Source organism: Myodes glareolus, chromosome 6 (assembly GCF_982192425.1).
Source record: "Myodes glareolus chromosome 6, mMyoGla1.1, whole genome shotgun sequence".
Lineage (NCBI taxonomy): Eukaryota > Metazoa > Chordata > Mammalia > Rodentia > Cricetidae > Myodes > Myodes glareolus.
Window position 1 is genome coordinate 50185478 of NC_142031.1, and position 25444 is coordinate 50210921.

Below are 25444 nucleotides of genomic sequence, written 5' to 3' on the forward strand. Positions count from 1 at the left end.
ATCTTGTCTTTTTCTACTTCCCATGTAGATTATATCCATGTATGTCTCTTTTAGGATCCTCTTTGTTATCTAGGTTGTCTGGGATTGTAAATTATAGGCTAGTTTTTCTTTGCTTTATGTCTAAAAAGTCACTTATGGGTGAGTACATATTATATTTGTCTTTCTGCGTCTGGGTTACTTCACTCAATATGATATTTTCTAAATCCATCCATTTGCCCACAAATTTCAAGATGTCATTATTTTTTTCCACTATGTAGTACTTCATTTGATGTGGGAATCCCCTCTGTGTGCTGTAATTACCATTAATGAATAAAGAAAGTGTCTTGGCCTGTTTATAGGACAGAACGTAGGTAGGCGCTGAAGATGGAATTGAATGCTGGGAGGAAGAAGGGCAGAGTCAGGAAACACCATGGATCCTCTACCTGAGACAAATGCCAGTTAGAATCTTTAACGGTAAGCCACTGTCTCATGGCAATACACAGATTAATAGAAATAGGTTAAATTAAAAGTAAGAGTTAGCCAATAAAATCCTAGAGCTAATGGACCAAGCAGTGCTTTAATAAATAAGTTTTCTGTGTGATTATTTCAGTTCTGGGCAGTTGAGAAAAACAAACGCACCTTCCTCCTACATCCATTGAGTAAATGTACCACATCCTCTGTATCCATTCTTCAGTCAAGGGGCATTTCGGTTCCAGGTTCTGGCTATAACAAGCAAAGCTGTTATGTTGAGGACATGTCTTTGTGGTATGATTGAATATTCCTTGGGTAGATACCCAAAAGTGGTGTTGCTAGGTTGTTTCCTAATTTTTTGAGAAATTGCCATACTGATATCCAATGGGGCTATACCAACTTGCATTCCCACCAGCAATGCAGAAATGTTCCCTTTTCCCCACATCCTCTCTAGCATAAGTTGTCATCAGCATTTTTGTTCTGGGCCATTTTTACAGGTGTAAGTTGGAATCTCAGAGTTGTTTTGACTTGCATTTCTCTGATAACTAAGGAAAAAGAAAGCATATTCAACAAATGGTACTGGCATAACCGGATAGCAACATGTAGAATAATGAAAATAGATCCATATCTATCACCTTGCACAAAACTCAAGTCCAAATGGATCAAAGACCCCAACATAAAGCCAACCACACTGAACCTCATAGAAGAGAAAGTGGAAAGTACACTTGAACACACTGTCAAAGGAGACCACTTCCTAAATATAACCTCAGTAGCACAGACACTGAGAGAAACAATTAATAAATGGGACCTCCTGAATCTGAGAAGCTTCTGTAAGGCAAAGGACATGTCAGCCTACAGAAATGGAAAAGATCTTCACCAACCCCACATCAGACAGAGGTCTGATCTCCAAAATATACAAAGAACTCAAGAAATTGGTCATCAAAAGACCAAATAATCCAACAAAGAAATGGGGTACAGACCTAAACAGAGAACTCTCAACAGAGGGATCTAAAATGGCTGAAAGACAGTTAAAGAAATGCTCAACATCCTTAGCAATCAGAGAAATGCAAATCAAAGCAACTCTGAGATTCCATCTTACACCTGTAAGAATGGCCAAGATCAAAAACACTAATCACAACTTATGCTGGAGAGGATGTGGGGTAAAAGGAATATTCCTCCATTGCTGGTGGGAGTGCAAACTGGTAGTGTGGCGATTTCTCAGAAAATTAGGAAACAACCTTCCTCAAGACCCAGAAATACCACTTTTGGGTATATATTCAAAGGATACTCAATCATACCACGAGGACATGTGCTCAACTATGTTCATAGCAGCATTGTTTGTCATAGCCAGAATCTGGAAACAACCTAAATGCCCCTTGACTGAAGAATGAATATGGAAGTTGTGGTACATTTACACAGTGGAGTACTAGATAGCAGAAAAAATGACATCTTGAAATTTGCAGGCAAATGGATGAATCTAGAAACATCATATTGATTGAGGTAATCCAGACCCAGAAAGACAAATATATTACATACTCACCCATAAATGGCTTTTAGATATAAAGTAAATAAAATCCAGCCTACAATTCACAATCCCAGAGAACCTAGACAACAAAGAGGACCCTAAGAGAAACATACACAGAACTAATGTACATGGGAAGTAGAAAAAGACAAGATCTCCCGAGTAAATTAGGAGCATCTGTACCATGGGAGGTGTTGAAGGAGAGGGGAGAGGCAGTGAGGGGAGCAGAGAAAAATAACTCAATAAAAACATTTTTGTAAAAGAGCAGTGAGTGCTCTTAACTACTGAACCATCTCTTCACCCCCTCCTTATAACATTAAAAAAATGATTTAATCAGTCTCCTTCTGCCTCACCACTGCTATCCTCCTGCTACCTCTAGTTTCTCTTTATAATTCCCCAAGTTTAATGTTCTGTGTATTCTTTACTCCTCCCCATCCTTCCTCAAACAAAAACTCTATATTGTGTGCCATATGCAGTACTTAGAATGTAATGGTCAATGTTTTTTGTTTGTTTGTTTGTTTGCTGTTTTGACAGGATTTCATTGTGCAACTCTAGATTATTTGGTCCCCACTATGCAGCTATGCAGACCAGGCTGGCCTCGAACTCACAGAGATCCATCTTCCTCTTCCTCCCGAGTGCTGGGATTAAAGGCGTCTGCTGTCATTCCTGGCCTTAGAATGACTTTGTACTGCTTCTAGTTTAGATTTCTGGAGGCCAAAACCCACAAATGCCACAATACACAGGCACCAAACCAGCAAACGATAATTTCTGGGACACCCACCATAGCATATTAATTAAAAATTGGCTAACTAGTTGCAAAAACATGGAGACAGACACTGGTCTCATCCTCAAACAATATAGGTTTCTTGGGTCACCGTTACTAATGGTGTCTGTGCTAGTCTACCCAGCTTCTTGGCATCTTGCTCAAAGAATTTAAGAAGGGCCAGATTTGGGGACTGGAGAGATGACTCAGCAGTTAAGAGAACTTACTGCTTTTCCTGGAAAACCGACGTCGATTCCCAGCACCCAGACCTGGAGGCTTACAGACTGTTTCCAACTCTATCCCCAGAGGACCCGCGAGCTTCTGCAGGCATCCTCACACAAGTGGCATACAGTCACACAGACAACATAAAAAGAAAAACGTTTAGTAAAAGAAGGCCCAGGGCAGTGCGCACTAAACGACACAAAGCAGAAACCGAGATGGCGTTAGTGATAGCAGAGAAGCAGCAAACTCTGAATCCCTGCTGTTACTTTTGTTACTTTTTTGTTAACGTCTTTTGGTCCAGCACCCAATCCGTTTCTGCACTTTAGTACTGTAGTGATGTAGTCCAACCTACAGGTGGCACTCCGCCGACGCAGAGGCAGCGGGTGGTTCCAAGCCCGCAGAGGACCGTTGAGTTTCCGTTCTAAGGGAGAGGCAAAGGCTTCTGGGAGCTGCTAGCAGCTCGCGCGAAATGGTTAGTTGTGGCAGATAACTGTTTTACACCCTAGGGCTGGGCTTGGAAAAGGAGACTCCTCCCGGAGAGGAGACAGAAAGTGACCACAAGACCCAGGCCTGGCAAGGAAGGGGCTTGGGGCCACTGCCCGCCACTGGAGATTTGGGTGGTTCTGTGGACCACTGTGAGGTCATCTCACACATCAGTGGTGATTGTGACATAACATCAAGCTGGGTTTAGTCTGGGTTCGAATTTGAAAGATAGGTAAGGAGCCGCAAATACCTTCATCAGTTGCCCAAGGGGTCACCGGAAGTACAACTACTTGCTCTGGCCAGGGTCCCTCCAGGACAGCATCTATTTAAGGATACTTCGGTCTCTGGTGGTGACGATGTAGGTGAAAGTTAAATTCTTGATAGAAGTACATTTCTGCATTGGTAAGTCTTTTCATCAAAAAACTGAGAAAAGGGCATGGCTCAAATAAAGTCAAGATAGAACAATAACAGTCAACCCTATGGCTGTTGCAGATGGACCATCCACTTTGGACCCAGGCTGTCTGAAATGAACTAAGGAAACAACACTCAAAGTTCTTTAGAAATGCAGGTTTAGCCCCTACACACACATGCACATACACACACACACAAAAATTACATCACAGTCATTGAAAAGATAGAAAGAAGGGTTCCATCTCAGATTCAAATATCTCTGTATTTTAGTAACTAGATCGCTTGTTTCATTTGTTATTAAGAAGCAAGAACTACCCTTTACTGTGTAGAACCCAAGAAAATCTGCTTCAATACGTATATCTCTCGGTTAGTGGACGCTTTGTCAGATTCATGGCATTCACCAATTACAGCAGTCTTAACCGAGCTCAACTAACCTTTGAATATCTACACACAAATTCAACCACTCATGAATTTTTGTTCGGAGCCCTTGCTGAGCTGGTTGATAATGCGAGAGATGCCGACGCCACCCGAATCGATATCTATGCTGAAAGGCGTGAGGATCTGCAAGGTGGATTCATGCTATGTTTTCTGGATAATGGAGTGGGAATGGATCCAAATGATGCCATCAGTGTGATCCAATTCGGGAAATCAGGGAAACGAACAACAGAGGCCACACAGATTGGGCGCTATGGGAATGGGCTCAAATCGGGTTCAATGCGCATTGGGAAGGATTTTATCCTCTTCACCAAGAAGGAAGACACCATGAGCTGCCTCTTCCTGTCTCGAACCTTTCATGAGGAAGAAGGCATTGATGAAGTGATAGTCCCATTGCCCACCTGGAATACGCAGACACGAGAACCTATCACAGACAACCTGGAGAAGTTTGCCATTGAGACAGAACTCATCTACAAGTACTCTCCTTTCCACACCGAGGGAGAAGTGATGACCCAGTTCATGAAGATATCTGGGAATAGTGGGACCCTGGTGATCATCTTTAATCTCAAGCTCATGGACAATGGAGAGCCAGAACTAGACATAACCTCAAACCCAAAAGACATCCGGATGGCAGATCTGTCCCAAGAAGGCGTGAAGCCAGAGCGCCACTCCTTCTGTGCCTATGCTGCTGTGCTTTACATTGATCCTCGGATGAGGATTTTCATTCATGGGCACAAGGTGCGGACCAAAAAGCTCGCCTGCTGCCTGTACAAGCCCCGGAAGTACACATTCACGTCAAGCCGTTTCAAGACCCGGGCAGAGCAAGAGGTGAAGAAAGCAGACCAGGTAGCACGACTTGCCGAAGAGAGGGCTCGGGAAGCGGAGAGCAAAGCTCGTGCGTTAGAAGCACACATCGGTAAGGACATCTCACGGGACTCCAGGGTGATGTTGCGGCAGGTCCAGAATACAGCCATCACCCTTCGAAGGGAAGCTGATGTCAAGAAAAGGATCAAGGATGCCAAGCAGCGAGCACTCAAAGAACCTAAGGAACTGAATTTTGTTTTTGGGGTCAACATTGAACACCGTGACCACGATGGCATGTTTATCTACAACTGTAGCCGCCTAATCAAGATGTATGAGAAAGTGGGCCCGCAGCTGGAAAAGGGCATGACATGTGGTGGGGTTGTTGGGGTCATCGATGTGCCCTACTTGGTCCTGGAGCCTACACACAACAAGCAAGACTTTGCTGATGCCAAGGAGTACCGCCACCTACTGCGGGCCATGGGGGAGCACCTGGCACAATACTGGAAGGACATAGCCATTGCCCAGGGTGGAATCACTAAGTTCTGGGATGAGTTTGGCTACCTCTCTGCCAACTGGGCCCGGCCCCCATCGGATGAGCTGCATTTCAAACGCAGGAGGTCGATGCAGGTCCCAACCACCATACAGTGCGATCTGTGTCTGAAGTGGAGGACCCTTCCCTTCCAGTTAAGTGTTGTAGAAAAAGGCTATCCAGACAACTGGGTTTGCGCCATGAACCCTGATTCTGAACAGGACCAGTGCGAGGCTTTTGAACCAAAGCAGAAGATTCCTATCGGAATATTTAAAAAGGCTCGAAAGACACAAGAAGAAAGGCAGAAGCAGCTGACAGAGAGTATTTGCCAACAGCAGAGGAAGCTTAAGGCCCTTGAGAAAACCAAACCCATCTGTTGCCGAGGTGACCTGAAAAAATTACCCTTGGAATTGACCTCCAGACCTGTCACCAAATGTGCTACTCAGAGCCTTCAACCACCTTTGTGTGGAGTGAACAAGAATGCTCAAAGAATAACCCAGCCCACATATGCTCCTAGACCATCCAGACAGCTCCAAGAGGCTTCTGTCTTCTGCACCAACCCCACCTCTCCTGCTCCAACAGCACAAAGGGAGGCCATCCTGCTCTACCCACCTGAGATACCCCCAAAACCAGTGAGGCCCCTGGTCAAAACTGTACCCCAGCCCACTCCTCTGGTCCAGTCCTCACTGTCAATGCCTGTAGTCCCTAACTTCAACCACCTTTGCAAGGTGGAAACCCCTGAAGCCATGAAGACTCCGGTGCTGGAGAGCCCAGATCCACCCATAAATCCTTCACCAGTGTGGTGGGATCGTAAACGGAGTCTTGAGACCTCTGAGGAAGAGGCTGAGGAGAGAAGGATGGAGTCACACAAACGGAGCAGGTTGACTGTGAAGGAGGAAAAGATGCCCGCAAACGAACTCTCAGACAGTTCTGAGGAGGAGGGTCCAGCTGACCTCAAGACAACTCATCAGGATAAAGGTCTGTACGTGGAGGTGCGGGTGAAAGGGGAGTGCTACAAGGGTCACGTCACAGCCGTGGAGGAGGGAGACAATGCAGTCTGGTGGAAGGTCAAGTTTGAGGATGTGCCCGAGGATACTACACCAGGAAACTGCTGGGTCAAAAAAGGCAGTGAAAATGTGTGGCTGACGAAGCTATCTCCAGAGTATCAGAGCGCTGATTGGCAGCAAGAGGGTGTGAAGGAGGAGGGCAACACCGTGGACCAACAGGCTGTGGCGTTAGAGGGGACCTCCACCTCTGACTGCTTCCGCACTGAACCCGACACCACTGCTCTAAAGGCCAACCACGAGACCAATGACCTCCTGGTCCAGATTCTCTGGAACTGCTTACGTTATTTCATGCCTCTGAGCTTTTCCATATCCAAAAAGGAGCTGGGTGCTATGAATTCAGAAGAATTGCTGTCTCTTCCTCTGAAAGAGTGCTTCAAGCAATATGAGGCCGGGCTCCAGAATCTCTGTAATTCCTACCAAAGCTGCGCCGACTCAAGAGCCAAGGCGTCCGAGGAGAGCCTGCGCATCTCCCAGGAGAAACTCAGAGAGACAGAGGAGAAACTCCAGAAACTTCGGACCAACGTTCTGGCACTCCTGCAGAAAGCACAAGAGGACCTTAACATCAGCACAGATGACGAGCTGGATGCCTACATTGAGGATCTCATTACCAGTGAAGAAAGGGAGACTAGGGAACAGATCAGCACCCCCTACTCAACACAGGAGCTTCCAGGCAGGCAGGATTCATGAATTGGTTTGATTCATGTGGGACAGCACCTTTGGGAGGGAAAGAGACTCTGTCTGATTCTTTGAATCTTCCTCCCCTGAATTTATAAATATTTCTTTTTTAGAGATTTATTTTGTGTTTCATTTGTGTGTGTGTATAGCCTGCATGCATGTGCTGAAAGCAGTGACGTCATAGACCTTATAAACCACCCAATGCTGATGCAGGCAGCTGAACATAGGTCCTCTGATGACCACAAGCACTGTGTAACAACCCAGCCATTTCTATTGTGCCCAGGTTTGTTTGTTTGTTTGTTTTTAAGAGACCATACTTCTTCTGTTTTTTTAAGATTTTTTTTTAAAAAAGATTTATTTATTTTATGTATGAGTGTTCTATCCGCATGTATGCCTTTATTCCAGGAGAGGGCATCAGGTCCCACTATAGAGGGTTGTGAGACCCCCAAGTGGTTGCTGGGAAACTTCCAGCACTCCTCACCACCAAGTCAGCTTTCCAGTCCAGAGGCCACACTTCTTTTTTGTGACTTAAGCATGTCCAAACCTTTCCATGTTTTTGGTTGAGAAATCTGAACCATTCAGCTCACAAAGGGAAACAAAAGTCATTGTGAAGCTGGAACAGACCCTAGAGAATCACCAGTGGGGCATTTGAGGGATAGAAGTGGTGAAGATAAAGCTCCCAGAGCTGTGTGCCCCTGGGAGCTCAGATCTGCTGTGTGTGCTAGGCCTGAAGGGGGAGGGGAGAACCTTAAGGGGGCTGTGGCCAAAGCAGGCTCAGCATCAAAAAGCAGAAAAGACTCTTGCTGATGCCCTGGTTTTTTAATCAGGACTGTGAGGGTCTGCAGGCTACCCAGGCAGTTGCCAGGGGCAGCTTTCTGAATTGAGGATTCTTGCTGTTCTAACATCCCATGCATTACCCAATTTCCTTCTGAAGGAGTGGTTTCGCGAGGCTGCCATGGAGTCTACTTCAGAAGAAGATGGCTCTGTCAGTCTGGGTGGCTGGGCTGGGTGGCCCTACAGGTACTGACCTCCCAAGGATCCCCCAGAAAAGGTACAAGTGTTACATAGCCCCATGGAGAAGGAGACTCCATTTACCACTGACTCAGTGAAGCTGTTTCCCATGGAAAGTCATTGCTGCTGCTTTTCTGTATCTTCCTGTTGGGTACCACAATGCTGCCCTGGAGGAGTTAGGAGGCCAGGCCTAGGAAGCGGATCAGGCCTTCACTCCCAGACCAGGCACAAACTCGCTAATCAGGGTCGATCTGCTTGATCTAATAATTACAAATTCCCTCAACTCTTCTCACTCCTATTCAGTGGGAATATAGAGGTGAGGGACCCTAACCCCAGAAGTCTTATGTCTGTCCCTACTTCGGCACACTTGGTTTAAAAGTTCTTATTGAGTTCTGGGCTTCTGCGGTGTTGGGAAGAGGGGGAGGGGAGTAAAATGGAGAGAGGGAGGAGACTACATGTGGAGCCTTTTGAGAAGACTACCATCCAGAAGTGGTCTTTTATGAAGCTTTCGCTGGTGGTCATGGCTCCTCCCTGAATGCATCCCTCTTTAGAGTCCAACTAGGCAAGGTGTGGTCCATTGTTCATAAACCTATTATATTTTAAAGAATTTTTATATGAATCTCTCTCTCTTGTGTATGTGTGGTGTGTGTATGTGGTGTGTGTGTGTGTGTGTGTGTGTGTGTGGTGTGTGTATGTGTGGGGTGTGTGTATGTGTGGTGTGTGTGTGTGTGTGTGGCGTGTGTGTGTATGTGTGGTGTGTGTGTATGTGTGGGGTGTGTGTGTGTCTGTGTGCCTGTAGAGGCCAGAAGAGTGCCTTGGATCCTGGCGGGTTGGAGTTACAAGATGCTGTGAGTTGCCCAATGTGGGTGCTAAAAACTGGTCTTCTGGAAAAAACAGGATGTATTTTTAACCACTAATAAATTTTTCCGGCCCCTCATAAGTGTTTTCTTTTCCTTTTGTTTTTTTTTGGGGGGGGGGTTGTTTTGTTTTGTTTTTTCGAGAGCCGGTTTCTCCGTAGCTTTTGGAGCCTGTCCTGGAACTAGTTCTGTAGACCAGGCTGCTCTTGCCTCCCAAGTGCTGGGATTAAAGGGGTGCATCACCAGCGACCAGCTCATACGTGTTTTCTTATCCTTGCCCCTGTGGCCAGTGCCAACAAGAAAAAGGCAGTTTAACTCCTTCAACCCCTCCTCAGGGACTGCCTCATCCTTTTCCTCATTCCATGAAGCCAAAAAGGCCAACTCCAAGTGAGGGGAAAGAAAGGGAAAATGGACAAAGTGGGTAGACTCTGATGAGTATTGACAAAAACTGGTGACGGCATGAAAGTAAAATGTGTTCAGATCTTTTGCCTGCCCTGGCACACACGGCGAGCGCTGAGACTTCTGACCAAAATGGGCATTGCCTTGGACCAGGGGAGCGATAGTGTTGCAGGTACAGGCCAGAGTCTGGGAGCACCGACAAAGAGACCCAGATCTTTCTGTCATTCACTCGGGTAGATTTATCCTTCTCGAGAACGCTGACGCAGCTTGAGAGCTCGCAGCTTTGCCCGGTTAGCAGCAGGAACCGAGGCTTCGGCGGCTTCTCAGTTCTCTGTGTAAAATTTCAGGTCACAGACCTCGCCCTCCTGGAGTCGATACCAAATCTAGACATAATTTACCTCGTTACCAGATTAGGAAAGGGACAAACTCACAAAGCAGATGTCAGTGTAACTTCTTACCATTCCTTTGTTTAAATAAAAAGTGTTTTAAGACTCAAAGCGTAAGATGTGAGGATCTAAGAAAGTTTCAGGGTCTAAGAAGGTGTTTTAAGGGGTACAAATGCAAATGATAAAGGTCCGATGGACCGATAATCTTAACATTAAAGAAGTTCTGATAAACCATTAATGTAGCTCTGGCAGAGGACTAGCACCATCGTCATAGCCACAGGCTCAAGGTTTCAAATTTGCCTTGGTTGTTTCCTAACTATAGACTTAAAAGGTGCTTTCATTGTGCTAAAAATATGGCAACATTTTCTGGATAGAAGAAAGAGGGTTAATGTTTTCAAACAAAATCATTTCTGGCATAAGTATACTGCATTTTTTTTTAGACAGTTTTTCTCTGTAACTTTGATGCCTATCCTGGAACTAGCTCTTGTAGACCAGGCTGGCCTCAAACTCACTGAGATCTGTCTGCCTCTGCCTACCAAGTGCTGGGATTAAAGGCATGTGCCACCACCACCCAATTCATACTGCCGTTTCTAATGTGTCTAAAACTTGTATCTTTTTGCAACCTCAAAGAATTCTTATAAGTTCCAGGAAGCCGACTTGGATTCACCTTCAACAGGCCAGATCGACCCTCGTTTACCAGACCCTAAACAGCCTAAACCTCCCCACCTTTCTCTGGTCTTGATACCCCCACCCTGCCCACTTCTCAAATTACCAGGATCTAAAGAAAAAAAGTTCTCTAAACCTAACCTTGTCCTCTGCTCTGTCAACACCTTATTAGGTACAAGAGGTACCAGATGGTTCCACATATCCTAGACAACAGTGAAGCAGCCAGATACCCCAAGATGTGGCCAGCATCCAGCTCTCTCAGGTCCCCCAAGAAGTTGATGCCCCCAGATTAGCAGGAAGTAGTCTCAAGAACTTAAAGCCTTCATTTCCTAAGATGCCATGCCTAACTCCTTACCTTTTTTAAAAAAAATAAAGAAGGGAGGTATATTAGGATCCAGGAGAATCTGCCCCTGCCCCAAGGAGACCTGACAGAGTGCAGTCACCCCTGTGTCAGGCATAGACGACTGTACCCTGTCCCATTAAGAGGCAAAACTCTGACTAGTACTCTCTCCCTCTTTCTTTCTCTGCATCTCTGTCTCTCTGTCTCTTTCTCTCTTCCTTCCCTTTCCCACTCCCTTTATCTCAATAAAACTCCCCACTTGAGTTCTGTAGGGATGGCCTGTCTGTCCCTCACCCACCATGGGCTCTCACCCACTATGGTGTGTGTTGTTCCCAGGCTTTTTGCCCCCCACCCCCAGAGACCACCAGTTCTCACTTAATTTACAAATCCGGATCTAATTGAGGACAGCAAATGATTACAAAAGGGCGCGGAATTCAATAAGCATGATGTCATTATGCAAGTGATGTGTGGACACAAGTATGTTCTCAGTTGGCCCATTCCTGTCTGTCCTTGAGGTATGCAGGCGAAGCATACCCTGGACACATTTTTAATTGGTCAGTTCTTGTCTGTCCTTGAGGCAATGCTCTCCCAGTCCTTATCAGCTTCTGGTTCTTGTCACGTATAAAGTGTTTTTCAAAATAGCCAAGCCTAAACAGCGTTATTCAGGAGAAAAGCAATTAGGTCACTCTGACTGGTTTTGTTTCTTTCACTGTGGACCCACCCATCATCAAGATTCCTTTCACGCAGAATCATTACAGTTACCCTTGCAAAAGACCTGGGTATCCAATACCTCTTCTAGCTTCTTCAGGCATCAAGCTTGTATATGGTAAACAGACATACATACAAGAAAATCACCCATACACTTAAATTTTTAAAAAAAAATAGAAAATATATTTAAGGAGCTGGAGAGATTGCTCAGCAGTTAAGAGCACTTGTTTCTCTGCTAGAGAACGTTAGTTTGATTTCCAACACCTACATGGTGGTTCACAATTATCTGTAGTTCCAGTTCCAGGAGACCCAATGTGCTCTTCTGAGCTCCACGGGCACTCAGCATGCACATGGTTCACAAACATAAATGCAGGTAAAAGATCAATACTTACAAGGAATAAATCTAGAAAAAAATTAATAAATAATAAATTAAAATATAAAGCTGTGTGAGAGAGAGAGAGAGAGAGTGTGTGTGTGTGTGTGTGTGTGTGTGTGTGTGTCATGTGGTCTTCGGAAAGTAACGTGATTATGTCAACCAGTGACCTCAGAATGGTGAAGCCACAGGCATGCTTGTTTCAGGAGAGCCATCCTTGTATAGCTCATTCTCAGGAGCACAAATCCCTTGACAGTACAAAAAATAAAAACATACTATGGTTAAGATCAAGAATCTAGCCAGGCAGTGGTGGCACATGCCTTTAATCTCAGCACTCAGGAGGCAGAGACAGGGGGATCTTAGTGAGTTCAAAGTCAACCTGGCCTACAGATGAGTTCCAGGACAGCCAAGGCTACAGAGAAACCCTGTCTCAAAAGAGAAAGAGAAAGAGAAAGGGAGGGAGAAGGAGGAGGTGGAAGAGGAGGAGGAGAGAAAGGAGAAGAAGAAGAAGAAGAAGAAGAAGAAGAAGAAGAAGAAGAAGAAGAAGAAGAAGAAGAAGAAGAAGAAGAAGAAGAAGAAGAAGAAGAAGAAGAAGGAATATAATTTATCTTGCTCTTATGACTGGCATGGCTATGGCTGTCCCATCTGTCATGTCCAAACCCCATATTCAGAGTTTAAGAGGAAGTTTTATAAAGACTGAATCATCTTCCTTTTAATTAACTGATGAATGGCAAGCCACGTTGTACTTCAACAATGACCACCAATAACTCAGTGGGCTCCCCCAGTTAATTCCTTAGGTTCTCCTGCCTCAGCATCAGAGATTGGCAGTCTGTGAAGCTCCATTTCAGCTGTCAGTCTGCCTCCAGAGTTTGAGAGTTTATTTTATCTTTTCGTGTGTAGGGGGTCCCATCTCACTCAGGAAGCCTAGGATGGCCTGCAAATTACTGTATCACTAAGGCTGGCCTTGAACTTCATTCTGATCCTTCTGCTTCCATCTCCTGAGAGCTAGGAAAAAGTTAGCATGCTGCCAAACCTGGTAAGTTTGCCTTCTGTATGTGTATATCACTAGGGTATGTGTGGGGTTTTGTTCTGATTGACAGGTTTGAGTTTGTAAACAATTGTTTAGTAAACATGTCCTTTCCCATAAAGCATTTGGTTTTAATTATGTGCGTGCACAATCATGCATAGGCAAATATAGTTATTATAGGATTTTTTCTTTCTCCCCATAATTTTTTATTGTGGGGACCTGGTTTACCTTACTGTATATGCAGCTTAAAGCAGTTTAAGCTGAACCAGCACACTGCCTCTAGTTCCAGGATATATTTGATCATAAACCAAACTTCGAAGTACTAATAAAAGGAAGTAGTAGGATGAAGTTAAATATTGCTTTGTTTGCGAGGAATGTGTGTGACACAGTCCCAGACTGCCTGCCTCGGGTTTTCCCTGTGACCTTGGTGTGACACAGGCTGCTTGGCGTAGCTGATTCAAAACTGCCCACCGCCCCCACCTCAGTTCTCTTTTCAATCACCTGTGGTGCTAAATCTCCAATTTCTCTGGATATTTAATAATGTTAACGTCCTTCTTGCGGTATTTTTATCAACTGTGCTAATAGTGCGAGACATGATGTGAGAGAGAAATCCTTGTCCACGAAGACAAGTACCTTCCTCAAAGTTCTCGGCATATGACAGCCTATTCCGGAAGCCTCACCTGACCTGCCAACACTCCTTTGAGAGCAAGAGGTCATCTCCCTGGGACACCAGAGGTGAAGTTTTCTGGGTGAAGTTCGAGGGAAGCAAGCAGAGGAAACTCTTGAAAACACAATATCAAGTTCTGTTTAAATATAACTAAAATCCTTCCGTGGGTGGGCTCTGCACCCAGGAGGAAGCCATGCCTTCTAAGAGGTTGTGTGGTTGAAGTCTGTTGATTTAGCTTTCCGCAGTCCGATCTGCCAGAACGTTGAGGACTTGGATCACAGGTCAAACAGAATTGCCAAGGGGTGGGTCCATCATCTGTTGATGGGAGGAGGAGGCACCCGGCTAAATTTGTGGAGTGTTCTTTTCTGGTGCGGCGGTTAGGTGCTTCGTTTACAGAGGGGCGATGACTTTGTATATGCTGCTATTGCGGCGGGAAAATGACAAAAGGACCTCACGGACGCCAGAAAATGGTGAGTGTGGGAAACTGTTCCGCCCACTTCATCCCCAAATCCTCAGGTCCCCAGACCCGGGAAGATGAAGTGGGCAGGACTGCTGCTGACAGCTGTGGCTTCCCCTGCTTCTCACCTCAACTCTGCAGTCTGTGCGCCTTAGTTAGCTTCTCAGGTATTCTCTGACCCGTTGGTGCCGCTTGGCTAATCCGTGGAGCCCCTGTGTCCTACGGGGCCTCTACCTGCGGCCCCTGCCTGTGGAAGTGAGCCGAGCCTTTGCCAGGTAGCTTTGCTCTGCCCAGAGATCTCCCTGGCTTTAGCCATGGCAACAAAGATTTGGGGAAGACTTCACAGTCTGGCATGTTGGTTTCGTGCTCCAGAGGTGGTGTGGGCTCTGGGGTGTTATCATTTATAAAGGCATGGGGGCCCGAGGCTGGTGCTGCAAGGGGCTGTGGTGGGTCTCCTTGGTGGGTGGGAGACAGACAGGCCACAGAGAGAGAGTATTTGGGTATAGATTTTATTTGGTGGATTATAGAGGGAGAAGGGGAGAAGAGGGGAAAAGAGAGAGAGAGAGAGAGAGAGAGAGAGAGAGAGAGAGAGAGAGAGAGAGAGATTACCTCTTCAGGAGAGATATCAAGGCAGGAGATACTGCGGTCACCTTGTGGTGGTTTGGGGGGGAGAGTGGGCAGAGCTTGTTTATCTCTTAAAGGTACAGGGTACCCAGGTGACAGACCAGGCCAGCAGATTATAACATTCTCAACTTTTTCTTATAATAAAAGTTTATTATTTTTCTTATAATAAAAGGAGTGGTGTGGGAGAATTGTCTTTATTCTGTCAATCATATTTTAATAAAACGCTGATTGGCCAGGCAGGCAGTATAGGCGGGAAAGCCAGACAGGAAGTAGAGGTGGAGCAAAGAGACTGGGAGTATTCTGGAAAGCAGGAAGCTCCCTCCGCAGTTCTGCCCAGACCACAGGAGAGGAAAGATGTAACCTGCCCAGCTGAGAAAGGTACTGAGCCATGTGGCTAACGTAGATAAGGATGATGGGGTAACATAAGTTATAAGAACTAATTAGTAGCCTGACCTAATGAGCCAATCAGCTTTATAACTTATAGAGATCTCTGTGTGATTGATTTTCTCTTTGGGGCATGCTGGCTGTGGGGTACTGGGCGGGACAGAAACCCCAACAAGCCCGCCCTCATGCTACAAAGGAGGGGAGTTAGGCATAGCAGGTTGAGGGAATTGGGATGGCAAGTTCTCAAGACTGCTTCCTGCTTATTTGTGGGTGCTGTCTTGGAGTAGGGGTTGAGAAAGCTGGGTGCTGGTCATATCCTGGGGTAGCTGGTTGCTTTACTATTGTCCAGGATTTGATGTGTGGAACTGTTCAGTGTCTCTTAGACCTAGCAAGGTGGACAAAGTTAAATTTAGGAAGACAAAACTTTCAGGACCAGGAAATTGAGAGGGATGTGTCTGACCTGTTTAAGGTGAATCTTCCAATTGGGCTCTCCGGAACTTACAAGAATTTTTTGAGTTTGTGAAAACCTAGGTTTTAGACATATGAATTGTCTAAACAGCAGCGTATTTATGTCAGAATGACTGTGACAGATGTTTTTGCACAATGAAAGACTATGAAAGGCAGTGTGAGAGAGAAATTTGATAACTTGCATTTGTCCTCAGACCTTTATAACTTGCCGGCACGCACCTTAATAACTTGTACTTGTATATCTTAAAACACCTTTTATTTAGAGCATGGTAAGAAGTTGTACTGAAATTTGTTTGGTGAATTTGTCCTTTTAAACTGACAAAACCTCTCAGCTGTCAAATTGCATTAGAGATCTTTGAGAAGTATAAAATTTTACTTGAGTTATTAATTTTAAAACAACAGGAAACTTACTTGGTTGTCTACCACGGTTATTGAGAGTCATATTTGCCTTTTGCTATTTTAGGAGATCCTGTGGGCTAGAAAATCTGTAGGAAGACAGGCCTGCCTTGACCTAAGCAGCAAGGCTGTCGATTCCAGTTCTGTCCATGTCTGGAGATCTTCAGTTTAGATGAAAGGCAGTTTTGTCCATTGGTTAGTGCTTTCACTTGATGAAGTGAATTGCAGATGGATGTTTTTCTGTGCCCATCTGTCTTCTGTCTTCTTTGGAGGAAATGGGGTGCTGCTGTTAGGTGTCAGTCTGTCTCTCTGTTATGAAAAACCTTTTAATAATTAAACATTTAAATATCATATTCCCCAGATATCTGAGAAGTTGAGGGCTGTTTATAGGGTATATATAGATAAGTTATAACTACAGCATAGAATCTGCCTGGAGAGCTAGGTCCAAGCTTGACTGTACTGACTTTTAACAGGTAAGATTTATTCTTGTGGAAGACAAAAAGGAAAAAAAAACTGCTTGCAATAGAAGCTTAATGATAGAATTGACAATAGTGGAGAACAGCTTAATATATCTTAAAGCAGGGTTGGATTAAATATGTGAATTCCTTCCAAGCTAATGTGGTTTGATGGAACAAGACCCCTTGAAAGGTCTCCATGAACACTAAAAATATTTCACCCAACAATCAGCAAGAAGCAGTTTGGAAAAAACAATGTCCAAATTCCCAAAATGATTATTTATAATTGTTTGTTTTCATTTGAAGGAATGAATTATAAATAGTTAATGATCATAGTCAAGGTCTTTCTAAAAAAAAGGGGATATAATATAAAAATGATTACATTAGTATAAACTTTGGTTTATTGATACAAATTTAAGGTTAATTTTGTTATATATTTCTACTCTTGTTTAAAGTATTATGTTTATATAACTCATCTAAAATATAATATATAATTAAAATTACAGATTGATAGGCATTTATAATAGTCAAACTTGCAGTCATGTTAGTTAGGTTTTCTAGATATACAGAGATATATTTTAGTTAAATAGATAACCTTCAAAGACTTCAAAGACCTACAGAATATAGCATTTAAAATGTTTTAAGAACTTAGACTTTTCTTGACAGTGAAACATGTCTGCTTCAGGCAGCACTGACCTTCAAGAGGTTGATGAGCATTGAAAAAACTTGTTATGTAACTTGCTTTCAATGTGATAAGGCTAGCCATTTGGGTAAGAAACTGCTCTTACATGGACTGTTTGATGGTATGCTGTATGACCTGAACATGCTGGACCCACAAAAAAAGACAGTTGAACTTGCCAAAAAAAAGGTGAGACAGTACTTCAGGGTTTTTGCTTCACCGAAGAAACCATCAGACATTCTGAAGTACTCAGGAGAAAGTAACTAAAAAACTGCCAATATAGGCAAAACAGTCTTTCAAATTCCTGTTTTACTGATATGGCAGATATTATGGGACTATAGGAAAACGATGGATGTCCCAATGTTACAAAAGAAGTTTGGGTGACTGTCTAGGCAGCAAGATGTCTCTGTTGATTCTAGTGTTTTGGTAGTTGCTTACAATGCACTTCATGTTTACTTAGGTAATATTATATCCTTCTTGGGTCCATGATGGAGTTGAAGACAGTTATAATTATAGTTTTCCTTAGTTATAATAAAAGACAAATTAGATATGAAACTTAGGCTCACAAATATAAAATAGACGATAAAATACTTTCTTTAATTTTTTCCAGATACAACTATAGACTAAATATTGTAACTGTAATTCTTTCTTGATAACTGTTTAGTTACTTGTAATTTTACTATGTTAAAGTAAAACCTTCCTTTTTATTTACACAGGAAGGGGAAATGATGCGGGGGTTCCCTCTGAATTCTATGAATACGTTTTATTACCATTGATTAATAAAGAAGCTGCCTTGACCTATTGCAGGGTAGAATATAGCTATGCAGGAAAACTAAACTGAATGCAGGGAGAAAGAAGGTGAAGACAGGCAGATATCATGTAGTCACCCAAGAAGCAAAATGTGAAGTAACAAACCATGAGACTCGTAGTAAAATATAAAATAATAGAAATAGGTTAATTTAAGATGTAAGAGCTAGCTAGGAATGTGCCTGAGCTGTTGGTCAAACGGTGTTGTAATTTATATAGTTTCCATATGATTATTTGGGTCTGAATGACTGAGGAACAAAGGTGGAGTCTCCATTTACAGTCAGACTTCTGCTCTTCCTCTATCAACTTCTGGGGTGAGTCACTATACTCTACAAAATGCTGGGGATGAACCCAGAACCTTCTGTGCATTTGGTAAGTACTTTATCAACTAAGCTACTTCCATTCATAGCCTGAGGACATGTCTTTTTGAACAGAATTTTTTCTTTGCCTTCCTGGCATCCTTTTTTCAAGAAGCCTTTCCTGTTACTGAAAGTGGGGGTCACATAGTGCTTAGTGTCTCAGGGAGGCAAACCCTAATCCAAGAAGAGGGTCTCAGGGACAGTCCGATCCTCTGGAATGGGATGGAGGACTTAACTTTTGTAATTGGTTTATAAAGATTGTGGAGATTCTTTTTCCAAGTTTTACGTATAAAAGTTTTCTTGCAGTGAAATTTTTGAGAGGGGTTAAAAAGGGAGTTACATGCATGTTTGTTGTCAGTCTATCTGTCTATCTATCTATCTATCTATCTATCTATCTATCTATCTATCTATCTTTCAACATATCTATTCATTTATTTATTTTGCTTTGGGCAGTTTCCTGTGGGGGATATCCTAGATTTGCCCAGCCCATGTGTTTGTGGTGTTTGCAAGTTTGATTTCCAGAAAAGTGAACCAGAAACATTTGCTTAAAGAAACCCAAAGTAAGAGACAAAGAGATCATTTGAGTTGAAGATGACAGGGCTCACACATGCATGCAAGGGCTTAGCTGCATCATATATGAATGATGTAATCCACATTGCACGTGGGTCACACAAGATCCTTTAACATCCCCGGGCGGGCATTAGGCACTTCTGCCTGAGGGCTTCTCTGCACGTGCATGGCCCCTAGAACCTGGACGTATCAGCCTTATGTGATACTTACATTCCACTCTTTCGTTTATTATAAAAATTTGGGGAGTTTGGGATCTTTAATGGGTGTGAATGGGGTATCATAAGGTCTCTCGTGATTGCTTCCTGTTGATTTGGTGGGTGTTGGAGAGTTGAGATGCTTGACCTCATCCTGGGGTGGCTGATTACTTTTGTGTTTTTTTCAGGCTCTGTGGAACTGGCTGTCTGGAAGCTTGGACTGCTCAAGATGCTGGAAAGGCAGAAAACTATGTCTGAAAAAAAATTTAGATCCTGGTGATTAAGGGAGGAGAGTACCAAGATGGAAGATAGAGGGTTTTTGGAGGGGTGAGGAGGAAAATTTCCAGGAGTTCCCAAGACCAGGAATAATAAGGGAAGAATTAAATGATAGCTATTCTGGGCGAGTCTGGTCTGTTTAGTCAGGTCCAGTTGGCTCCCTGGAGCTTATGAAAAAAATGTTTGAAAAGAAATAAATTTTAGACATATTAAAAGCTTATGATTATGATGATAGAGTGTTGGAATGGAAGACAGTGGGGAGGAGGAAAGAAAAGAAAAGGTAATTATTGGAAAGGGGACTTATTAGACCCCTCAATGTTTTACCTGAAGCAAATCTTAAGGCACTTTAGCATTATAGTATTACCTTAACATCCAGGAGACACTGCTGTTGTCAATGATAAACCTGTTATGTTAAAGTCTGTTTTGTGAGTTTTTGGAGTTTGGGGCTGTGAATTTCCCCAAACTCGTTACTGTTTCTTACCACCTGGGCTTTTGACAGTTCTTACACCTCCAGCTCTATGTTTAATGATGGTCCCTGTAATAACAGCTGAGTGGTTAACTGGAAATTTAAGCATGACATTGGAGATATAGAGAAGTTGGTAAAGCACATAGGAAAAAGAGAAAAAGGGAGAGTATATGGAGTTTTTGGCACAGGAGAGTTGAGTACAGTGATGAGATTTTTATTTCTCTGGAACTGGAGGAAGAGTGGCTGATCTTAAGGGAGCAGGGCCCTGTTTGAGTTACTGTATACGAGGGAGTATCTTGAGCTGGAAGAGTAAAAGGTTTAAGGTGGTGTAGGTGAATCCAATGAGGGAGTCCCTTGAGCTTGGCAGCTGGGGGAGTTGCAAGAATTACTTTAAAGGGCCCTGCCATTTAGGCAAAAAGGGTGAGGGGTATTGATCTGGGGGAGAGAATAGTACCTTATCCCCTATTTTAATCTGCGGTGGGCATGAACTGGCACATGGTTGAGGTAATGAATAGTCGATAAAATCCCGTAATAGGGAGCAAAGATGGGATAACAGTGGAGTAAGCAAGTGATCAGGAAGGGGAGAGGTTTTAGGTAAGAGGCTGGGAGTTAAAACTTGCCTCCCATACATGAGCTCAAAGGGAGAGATGAAAAGGGAGCTTTTGGGAAGAGCCCTATGTCTAAGAAGGGCCAGAGGCAAAAGTTTTAACCAGTCAAGGTGAAGCTCCTGTGATATCTTAACAAGAACATTTTTTAAGGTACAGTTCATTCTACCTTCCCTGAAGACTGAGAGTGGTATGGGATATGAAAATGCCAAGGGATGTTAAGAACCTTAGACAAGTGGAGAGGTGAGTGTCAGGGTCATTCCATGTGAAGGCAAAGATGTTTTGAGATTGAGAGCTGAGAGGAAGAGAGAAAAAAGCATCCTTGAGGTCTAGAACTGAGAAGTGGGAGGTTCCTGGAGGAAAGGTGGGAAGAAGCATGTGAGGATTAGGCACTACAGGAAGAAGAGGGACCACTGTGGAGTTAATGAGCCAGACTTCCTGAACCATGCGATAGGCTCCCTTAGGTTTGTTAACAGCAAGTATAGAGGTGTTAAAGGGAGAAGAGGTGGGACGATGGAGCTTCTTTCTTAGGAGGTCAGAGATAATAGGCTTAAGTCCCCTAAGGTTCTGGAGAGAGAGGGGGTAGTGAGCTTGGGTAATGTACTTAGTAGGGTCTTGTAATTGGATAATGATAGGAAAATAGTGTTTAGCAACAGAGGGGTTTTGGGTGTCCCAGACTTGGGAGTTCACCTGAGAGGCTGGTAGAGGAAAAGACACATTGGTGCTGTGGGATGAGACTTGGGAGGCTCTCCCGCTCCGAGCCCCTCTCCTGTGGTTGGGACCCTGAACTGGGTAATTATCTGGTGCAAGTGAGAAGGAAACATAGAACACGCAACGAACCTACTTAGGGGTTTATTAGAGGAGGAACGTACAGGCCTGGGGAAGTCAGTGTGCAGAGAGAGGAAGATGGTGCATTCAGCTTTCAAAAGCTGCCTAGTGCATGTGCTAGGGTAATGGAGAATCAATCCCACATCAGTTATGTTTTAAAGGGGTATTTATTTGGGGGGGGGTAAAACTTACATATACCATAAACCGTCAGGAAGGGAGCCTAGTCGCTGGAGCAGGAACCGGGAGCAGGAGCCGGGACCAAGCACCGGAACCAAGAGGCCCAGCCGAGCTTGCCGCTCTTCTTTTAAAGAGAAATATACCACGCCCCAGTGGGCTGGTATTTCAGCGGCTATTGGCTGACCGGGCAGAAGGCGCTCCGCAACACTGTGGGCTCGTGCTTCAGCAACTATTGGCTGAAGCAGCGGAAGGTACTCCTGCAGCACTAGGGGGTTGATGTGACTACATTATACACAGATGACAGGATTCATGCATGCGCACAGTGGCTTAGCTGAGTCATATGTGGACGATATAATCCACGCTGCATGCACATGAGTCACGCGGGGCCCTTTAACATCTTCGGGGAACATTAGGCACTTCTGCCTGAGGGCTTGTTATGACCCCTAGAATCCAGAAGTATCTTATGTGGCTGAAATCATTATAACTGACTCATGATAATCCTTGCTAAAATTCCATGTTAAGTGGTCAGGAAACAAAAATGTTTCCTGAAAATGTCATCGAAGAGCTACGGAGATGGCTTCAGAGTGCTACTTTTTCTAGTTTGCTTTCTGTTGTAATAAACCTGTCAAAACAGAACAAAAAGAAACAAACAAAAAGTCTGGAAGAGGAAAGGATTTAGGTTAGGGTATTTTACTGCAGAAACAGAGAATAAACTGACATACTGCTGGAGGACCCAGGTTTAGTTCCCAGTACTCACGTCAGGTGACTCACAACTGCCTGGATCTACAGGGATCCAAGCCCCTCTCTGGTCTCTGATACCACATACACATAAGCAAAAAAATGTTATTGACTTTCAAAGGGTGAGCTTAAACTGGGTTTCAACAGGTAGTACCCTTTTTTATGATTCTGACTCATAGAAATTAAGAACAGCACAGCTCATGTTAACAAAAATAAAATTTGTTATATCATACAGCAGTATGAAACAATTAAGCTATTCAATATATCACCAAATAGATGATTTTGTCCAACTACAGGTTAATGGAAGTGAGCTCGTCATTGCAAACAAGGGATAGACAGTTTCACCAGAGTCAATCTGAGAAGTTTAGACCTTGACCTAGACTTTCAAAACTGGAATTCATGGCTTTGATGAAGAAAAATATTTCAGGTTGAGTCAATATGAAGTAGATTTGGAGTTTAAAATAGAATGGTGCTCAAGGGAAGAAAAATAATATACCCAGTGCACTGGTGTAAGCATCTCTACAGACAGTTTCTATTAGATGTCTTTATAATCGGTTGTGTTTAAAATTTTGGTGGTTCTCTAAGAGGAAATTCATGGTTGAGTTGGAGGAGGGATAGAGAGGGAGAGCAAGGAGATATCTTGATAGAGGGAGCCATTATGGGGTAAGGTAGAAATCTGGTGCTAGGGAAACTCCCGGGAATCCACAAGGATGACCCCATCTAAGACCCTTGGGAATAGTGGAGATGGTGCCTGAACTGTCCTCCCCTGTAATCAGATTGATGATCACCCTGTCATCATAGAACCTACATCCAGTAACTGATGGAAGCAGATGCAGAGATCCAAAGCTAAGCACTGAGCCGAGCTCCTGGAATCCAAAGAGAGGCAGAAGGGATTATATGAGCAAAGGGGCCAAAATCATGATAAGAAAACACACAGAGACAGCTGACCAGAGCTCACTGACTATGGATTAGAGAACCTGCATAGGACCAAACTAGGTCCTCTGAACGTGGGTGGTGATTCTGTGACTTGGGCAGTCTGTGGGGCCACAAGCAGTGAGACCAGGATTTATCCCTAGTGCTTAACTGGCTTTTTGGAGCTCATTTCCCTATGGAGGGATACATTGCTCAGCCTAGATACAGGGTGGAGGGACTTGGCCCTGCCTCAACTTGAAATGCTAGGCTTTGTTGACTCTCCATGGGGGGCCTTACCCTTTCTGAGAAGTAGAAGGGGGATTAGGTTGGAGAAAGGTGCAGGAGTGGGAGGAGGGGCAGGAGAGAGAACTGTGGTTCCTATGTAAAATAAAAAAAAACTTAAATAAAAAATTTAAAAAATATATTTTGGTGGTTCTAAATCTCTTTAAAGATTGCTGTGAACAATCCCCTTACCCTACCCAAACACACCTGTAAAAACAAAAAACAAAAAAGCAAAAACCAAAAAAGAATGTTTTATAAACCAAGCTTTAAGGCAGTTTTACATGGGTAATTTTCCAGATTTAGCACTGAGAAGCAAGTGCTAGAAACTCAAGGTTATACATCATTTTGGCCTTCACAGAAAAATTTGTCTTTGACAAGAATGCCATAAAATATATATTATTTTCCCCAGGGGCAAATTGGTTCTCTCTTCCTTACTTTTTTTTCCCCTTTTCTTTTCTTTTCTTTTCTTTTCTTTTTTTTTTCTTTTTCTTTTTCTTTTTTTTTTTTCTCTTTTTTTGGACACAGGATGTTACTGCGTAGATTTAGACTTACCCGACCTGGAACTGGCTGCAGAGAACAGGCTGTTCTCAAACTCAGAAAGCTCTGGCTCTGAGCTCTGGCTCCCAAATGCTGGGGTTGAAGCATGATACACTACCATGCCAGGCTTTTCAATGATAACTCAAGATTTTATTAGCAAAAAGGACCAATGAGACCATTGGGCAGGGGGGATGGCTTGTTTTCCATAATTCTCTTTCTAGTCCGCTTCAATTTGAACATATTCAGCTTAGCCTCAACTCAGATTTGAAGTTCAGTAACCTAGGTGGAGTACTCATTTTCAATTTATGAAATCATTTCAGCTTGAGTTTATGGAAGCAAACATTACCAAATTTGAAGAGCATTTGTATTTACTGGAAGGCAGTGTTCAGGGCATTGTTGGAAATACTTGAGTAAGTTATAAAAGCTAAAACCCATCCAGATGAATTCACACTCACAGGAAAGTCCTGTTCTATGATGAGACACGAGACACACCTGAAAAACAGTTCTGGTCTAGCGATGTGGCTTTGGATAAAGCACCTGCCACACAAGTGGGAGGACTTCCGTTAAAATCCCCCGGAGTCGAGTAAACATGAGATTCCAGCAACGCTGGAATGTAATCCCAGCATTCCTGTGACCAGATAGGAGAACCCCAGAAGTTCACGGGGTGGCTATCATATGCAGCAGATACAAGAGTTCCCGCCTCACTTAAGGTGGAAGGTAAAGACTGACATCCAGAGCTGACCTTGGACCTAGACACGTGATCTGTAGTCTATGCGTGTTCACACACAAAGGCCTTTAAAAAGTAGACAGTTCTCAATTAGTAGCAGGGACCAAGACCAAACAAGCAAACAAAACCCGATTCTGTACATGTCTTTAACATTTTTTTAAATTGAATACATTTTGCAAACTGAAAAAGAGAAAAACCCATCTTTGAACTAATGAGCTCATGTTAGTCAGGGTTTTCCAAAGGAATAGAACAAAGGAAATTATTATAGAAGGCATTACTAGATTGTTGTATATAATAGAGGCCGGTGATCCAAAAAGGGCTGGCTGTACATCAAGGAAGAAGAAAACTTGGTAGATGCTCACTCCAAGAAGCTAAATGCCTCAGGAGCCCCAATCTGAGGCTAAAAGTTTGGAAACTCCTGGAGAGTCACTCAAATTGAGTCCATGTTGAGGGGAAGAAGGAAATGGAGCCTGGTACCAGCACAGGATCATAGCAGCACTGACAGATGAACTCAGCCGGAAGGAAAGGCAGGTGTGTACCTGCTGCCTTTTCCTGAGACGCCTCTGGAAAGTTGCTGGAAGTTGTTGCCCACATTAAGTGTGAGTTTTCCCCTCCAATCACTGTCCCACATGTCACTACTGTGGAAACTTCCCCATCAAAACACACAGGTGTATTTCACCAGCCAAGTGGATAACAGAGACCAACCAC

At 43.7% G+C, this 25444-nt stretch overlaps 1 protein-coding gene across 1 annotated transcript; it reads left to right on the forward strand.

Moving 5' to 3' along the window:
- Positions 1-3395: 3395 nt before the first annotated feature.
- LOC125404118 (ATPase MORC2B-like) lies at positions 3396-7475 on the forward strand. The gene has a single exon (XM_048439868.3). The coding sequence runs from the start codon at positions 4242-4244 to the stop codon at positions 7371-7373; it is 3132 nt and encodes a 1043-aa protein (XP_048295825.3). The 5' UTR covers positions 3396-4241; the 3' UTR covers positions 7374-7475.
- Positions 7476-25444: the final 17969 nt, after the last annotated feature.

Coding starts and splice junctions, on each gene's coding strand:
- LOC125404118 (XM_048439868.3), top strand. CDS start 4,242: ATGGCATTCACCAATTACAGCAGTCTTAACCGAGCTCAACTAACCTTT.